This window comes from Geotrypetes seraphini, chromosome 6 (assembly GCF_902459505.1).
Source record: "Geotrypetes seraphini chromosome 6, aGeoSer1.1, whole genome shotgun sequence".
NCBI lineage: Eukaryota > Metazoa > Chordata > Amphibia > Gymnophiona > Dermophiidae > Geotrypetes > Geotrypetes seraphini.
Genome location: NC_047089.1, coordinates 152654653 through 152660652, shown reverse-complemented (window position 1 = coordinate 152660652; position 6000 = coordinate 152654653). Strand labels below are relative to the sequence as shown.

The 6000-nt window shown below is 50.7% G+C and overlaps 1 protein-coding gene across 4 annotated transcripts in view; it reads left to right on the top strand.

Annotated features, from left to right (window-relative positions):
- Positions 1-206: 206 nt before the first annotated feature.
- Positions 207-6000, top strand: part of UXS1 (UDP-glucuronate decarboxylase 1) — a 153052-nt gene continuing 147258 nt past the window's right edge. For 2 of the 4 annotated variants that reach the window (XM_033948081.1, XM_033948082.1), the window contains exon 1: positions 207-447. In XM_033948081.1, the coding sequence (XP_033803972.1) occupies positions 249-447 (199 nt within the window). In that variant the 5' untranslated portion in view covers positions 207-248. The remainder of the gene's footprint in view (positions 448-6000) is intronic. The other 2 variants (XM_033948084.1, XM_033948088.1) reach the window with 2 other exon arrangements.

Genomic DNA, 6000 nt, shown 5'->3' with positions numbered 1-6000 from the left:
GGCTTTCAATCCACAGTAGTCTCACCTCACAACGAGCTTCCAGCGAAACCTTCCCTTCCCGCTCTTACCTCGCCGCTGTTTAAAGCCTGATTGAATCTGCGCACGCGCGCGCGTCAGCAATTATACCACGCCCCCCTCCCGCCCTCAAGCTGCTCGGCTCGGGATAAAAACAACAACAAATCTGCCCCCCCCCCCCACCCCACTCCAGAAAAATCATCCGTAATAGTGAATACGCACGCGCAGCGCAGATGGCAGAAACGCTGCTGACGCCGGAGTCTCGTAACGTCGTGACGCCGGATCTCAAGAGTTCGGCTGCGGCGGCGAGTTCTCTGTGGTTCGTGCCTTGGCCGGGGATGGTGAGGAATCGTCTGCAGTATCTGCTGACTGTTATCAATAGAAGAATGATAAAGCTGCTGGTCGGACTTGCCCTCCTGGCTTATGTGGCTTGTGAGTGGGCTGCCTTCCTCCATTCATTCGTGTGGGGCTGTGTTTTTTTTTTTTTTTCCGCTTTCTCCAGCGCTTGCTCTCTTTCTTGCCGCAGAAAGAGTCCTTTCCCCACAGTTGCACGGCTTTTAAGTCTTGCTTCGGTTCTCCATGGCGACGGGGGTTGCTCGTCGTGCAGTAGCAATTGGGTGCTGCAAGTTGGCATAGTCGTATCCCGCTTAGGCCTTGGAGTAAACACTGCAGCCCCTCAGTAGCTGAAATGGCCCGTAGTTAAAGACTGGTTATGAAGACCATTCTGTCATATGGCGCGCCGGGCAAACCATGGTTCTTCGTGTAACACTAGATGCCAGAAGACTAGGAAATTTAGCCAGGCAATATGTTCAGAGTTTGGGAAGGGGGTAGTTTAAAGCAGAGTTGTGCATTTTAACTTTTGTTTACTGAAAAATCCATGTTCTCATAAGCGTAGTTTTGGAGTTGTCATGAGCAGGAAGGCAGCGCCCCCCCCCCCCCAACTCAAATATTTTGGGAACTAATGTTAATTGGTCCCTTCCCCTGCTGCCAATATTTCATTGCCATTAATTCTCTACAGCAAGCATGCAAACACTACACCTATGTGTGTTTTTCAAGAGCCCAGAATAGATATACCTTCCCAACACACCGAACTTGGAGCACTTTAATAATCTACCGTATTTATATAGTATCCTAGTTTATGTGTAAACCCTGCCTCTACAGTGCAAATGTGGGGCACATAGCTTTTATCAAGGTGACTGAGCTACAACTAAAGCTGTCTTTTGTTTTTTAATGAAACAGATAGTTTGGTGGACTGTAGTTTCCCATGTTCTCACGAAAAGAAGTAAAATTAGTAATATACAATATAACTTTTACTGTATTATTGTATTTCATTGATTGTCCAGCTCTTTATAGTGTAAACCACCTAGAACTTTTGGTTATGGTGGTATAAAAGAATAAAGTTATAATTAGTAAAGTTATTATTAGTAAAAGACCTCTAGCTTGTTTCATAAGGAATGGGTTCTGCTGGTTAATTTTATTGGATTTTGAAACAAAAGTGGATGGTGGTCTTATTTGTTTCCCATGTTCTCGCGGAAGAAGTAAAATTAGTAATATGCAGTACAACTCAGTTTGTTTCATATGGGTTCTGCTGATTAATTTTATTGGATTTTGAAACAAAAGTGAAAATTTAAAGATCTGATCGGATGCTAAGCCATTCAGTATATTATCCCAGGACAAGCAGGCAGCATATTCTTAAAGCATGGGTGACGTCACCGACGGAGCCCCAGTACGGACACTTTTAACTAGAAAGTTCTAGTTGGCCGCACCGCGCATGTGCGAGTGCCTTCCCGCCCGACGGAGGAGTGCATGGTCCCCAGTTTCTTCGTTTCCGCGGAGCAAAGAAGACGCATGTGTTTTCAACGGCCGTTGAAAAACTAGTTTCTGCCTTCCCGCTCGCGTAATTTTTCGTTTTTCTTCTATTTTTTCCCTTCGGATTACTTTACTTTTATTTAAAAAAAAAAAAAAAAATTCGTCGAGTTTTCTTTATTTTTTCAGGCCGGCCCCAGTGGGGCCTGTTGCCACCATACAGGCCTCCGGCTTCGATTTTGCGGAGGCCGTGTTTCCCTTCATGCCCCCTCAACCAGGCTTTAAGAAGTGCCAGCGGTGTGCACGCCCAATCTCTCTCACCGACCTGCACAATTGGTGCCTGCAGTGCTTGGGTCCGGAGCATCGGGCTGACACCTGCACCCGCTGTGCTACTCTTAAAAAGCGCACATTGAAAAATAGGCAGATCCAGCAAAATATTCTTTTCGGTACCGGATCTGCCATGGAACCTGCCGCGACGTCGACGGCACCGACTACTTCGACGCCACCGGACCAAATTCCTCAGGGAGATGTCGACGGCTCTTTCCATTCCCTTAGAGTCCGACTCTAAAAAGTCCCAGGCTTTTCTCGATGCCTTAGACTTTGAGCAACCTCCCAAGGAATTTCTTAAGTTACCCGTCCACGACATCCTACAGGAAACTTTTTATAAATACTGGGAGAACCCCCTCACTGTTCCCGGGGCCCCTCGCAAACTGGATAGCTTGTACCGGGTCATTCCGATCCCAGGGTTTGACAAGCCTCAATTGCCCCATGAATCTCTCCTGGTGGAGTCCACCTTAAAGAAAACTCAGGGCTCCAGTGTCTATGCCTCCACCCCTCCTGGCAGAGAGGGGAAAACTATGGATAAGTTTCCAGAATGCGATGCTGGCCAACAGGGCAAATAATTACACCTTTCACTTCTCCTTCTACATGAAGCATCTGGTGCAACAACTCTCCTCCTTACAAAAATACATTCCTGAACGTAAGGTCCCCCTCTTTCAACAGCAAATTTCCAGTCTGCTCCAACTCCGGAAATTCATGGTACGCTCCATTTATGACTCATTTGAGCTGACCTCTCGAGCATCTGCCATGGCTGTTGCCATGCGGCGTCTGGCCTGGCTGAGGGTTTCTGACCTCGACATTAACCACCAAGACCGCCTGGCTAACGCACCTTGTCTTGGTGACGAACTCTTTGGGGACTCAACAACCCAGAAACTCTCGGCACACGAGACCAGGTGGGATACTCTGGTGAAACCTAAAAAGAAGACTCCGCCTGCTCGCCCCTACAGACAGCAGTCTTCCTACCAGCGCAGGTTCTCGGCCAGACCTCTCAACCCGCCACCTCAGCAACCTCGCCGACCTCGTCACCAGCATCAATCTCAGGCTCGCTCCCAGTCTCACCAACCTGCCAAGCCTCTCCCTCCGTCAAAACCATCTCAACCCTTTTGACTCTTTTCTCCAGGGCATGGCCAGTCTCCCACCATCATTGCCTCTTCCTCAGCCTATCGGAGGACGCCTCCAACTTTTCCTCAGCCGTTGGGAGGTCATCACATCAGACCAGTGGGTCCTCAACATCATTCGCCACGACTACTCTCTCAACTTTCAGACTCTTCCACCAGACAGTCCTCCAAAAGAGTCTGCTTTCCACTCCTCCCAATCCTCCCTCCTCCTGAGGGAGGTCCACTCCCTCCTTCTTCTCAACGCCACCGAAGAGGTACCCTTAGACCAAAGGGGTCAGGGATTCTACTCCCGCTACTTCCTGGTTCCCAAGAAGACAGGAGGCCTCCATCCCATCCTCGATCTCCGGGACCTCAACAAGTGTCTAGTCAAGGAAAAGTTCAGAATGCTCTCCCTTGCCACGCTTTACCCTCTTCTCTCTCAACACGACTGGCTATGTTCCCTAGACCTCAAAGAGGCCTACACTCACATTCCAATCCATCTGACTTCACGTCGCTACCTCCGATTTCAGATACAGCACCGCCACTATCGGTACAAAGTGCTACCCTTTGGCCTCACATCATCGCCCAGGGTGTTCATGAAGTGCCTTATTGTGGTGGCGGCCTTTCTCAGGTCTCACAACCACCAGGTGTTCCCTTACTTGGACGATTGGTTGGTGAAAGCACCTACATCTCCACTTGTGCTTCAAGCAACTCAGCACACCATCTCCTTCCTCCATCTCCTGGGATTCGAGATCAACTACCCCAAGTCGCATCTGCTTCCCACACAGCGACTTCAGTTCATTGGAGCCGTTCTCAACACCACTCTGATGAGGGCGTTTCTCCCAGCCGACCGACAACGGACCCTGCTCCACCTCTGCCGTCAGGTGCTCCTTCATCACTCCATTCCAGCTCGGCAGATGATGGTCCTCCTGGGCCACATGGCCTCGACGGTCCATGTGCTTCCTCTGGCGCGGCTCCACCTCAGGACACCTCAGTGGACTCTGGCCAACCAATGGTCACAGACCACGGATCCTCTTTCTCATCCCATCTCTGTGACATCGTCTCTTCAGCAATCTCTTCAATGGTGGTTGAACTCCTCCAATCTTTCCAGGGGTCTACTCTTTCATCTACCCCCTCACTCCTTGATCATAACCACAGATACCTCCTCCTATGCATGGGGAGCTCACCTGGGAGATCTTCGCACTCAGGGACTCTGGACCCATCAGGAGCGTCAACATCACATCAATTTCCTGGAACTCAGGGCCATGTTCTATGCTCTCAAGGCCTTCCAGCACCTTCTCTACCCTCAGGTTCTTCTCCTGTGCACAGACAACCAAGTCACCATGTACTACATAAACAAGCAAGGCGGCACCGGATCTCCCCTCCTCTCTCAGGAGGCCATCCGCATCTGGACCTGGGCCACGGCCCACAGTCTCTTCCTCAAGGCTGTCTATATCCAGGGCGAACAAAACTCCCTGGCCGACAATCTCAGCCGCATCCTTCAAACTCACAAATGGACCCTGGATCCTCCCACACTCCGCTCCATCTTCGCTCGGTGGGGCACTCCTCAGGTGGACCTATTTGCAGCTCCTCACAACCATCAGCTGCCCCATTTCTGTTCCAAACTCTTCTCCCCTCATCGTCTGGCCCCGGATGCATCCCTGCTCAACTGGACGGATCGGTTCCTCTATGCCTTTCCTCCACTGCCTCTGATGTTGCGGACGTTATTCAAACTCCGCAGGGACAGAGCCACCATGATTCTCATCGCCCCTCGGTGGCCTCGCCAACACTGGTTCTCCCTCCTGCTCCAGCTCAGCTCCAGGGAGCCCATTCCTCTCCCTGTGTTTCCTACTCTACTTACACAGCAGCATCAGTCTCTACTGCATCCCAATCTGTCCTCGCTCCACCTGACAGCTTGGTTTCTCTCGGCCTGACCTCTCCAGACAATCTGTCTCAGCCTGTCCGTCGTATTTTGAATGCCTCCAGGAAACCGACCACCCTCCAATGTTACCATCAGAAGTGGACCTGGTTCTCCTCTTGGTGTCTACTACATCACCACGATCCCACCTCATTGGCGGTGGAAACTGTACTAGAATATTTGCTCTCTCTGTCCGACTCTGGCCTCAAGCCTACCTCAATCAGAGTCCACCTCAGTGCCATCACTGCGTTTCATGAGCCTATCCTCGGAAAACCTCTCACGGCTCATCCCCTGGTTTCCCGGTTCATGAGAGGCCTCTTCAATGTCAAACCACCTCTGAAGCCTCCTCCGGTCGTCTGGGACCTGAATGTGGTTTTATCCGCCCTCATGAAACCTCCTTTTGAGCCTCTTGCCACAACTTCGCTCAAATTTCTTACGTGGAAGGTGCTTTTCCTCATTGCCATCACCTCTGCCAGGAGGGTTAGTGAGCTGCATGCACTGGTTGCCGACCCACCTTTCACTGTTTTTCACCATGACAAGGTGGTTCTGCGTACCCATCCTAAATTCCTTCCCAAGGTGGTCTCGGACTTCCACCTCAACTAGTCCATTGTTTTGCCTGTCTTTTTCCCTAAACCCCATTCTCATCCTGGAGAACAGGCGTTGCACACGCCTGACTGTAAGCATGCCCTTGCATACTACCTTGACCGTACTAGGGCTCACCGCTCGTCCCCTCAGCTCTTTCTGACCTTCGACCCTAACCGTCTAGGTCATCCTGTCTCTAAACAGACGCTTTCCAACTGGCTTGCTGCCTGCATTGCGTTCTGT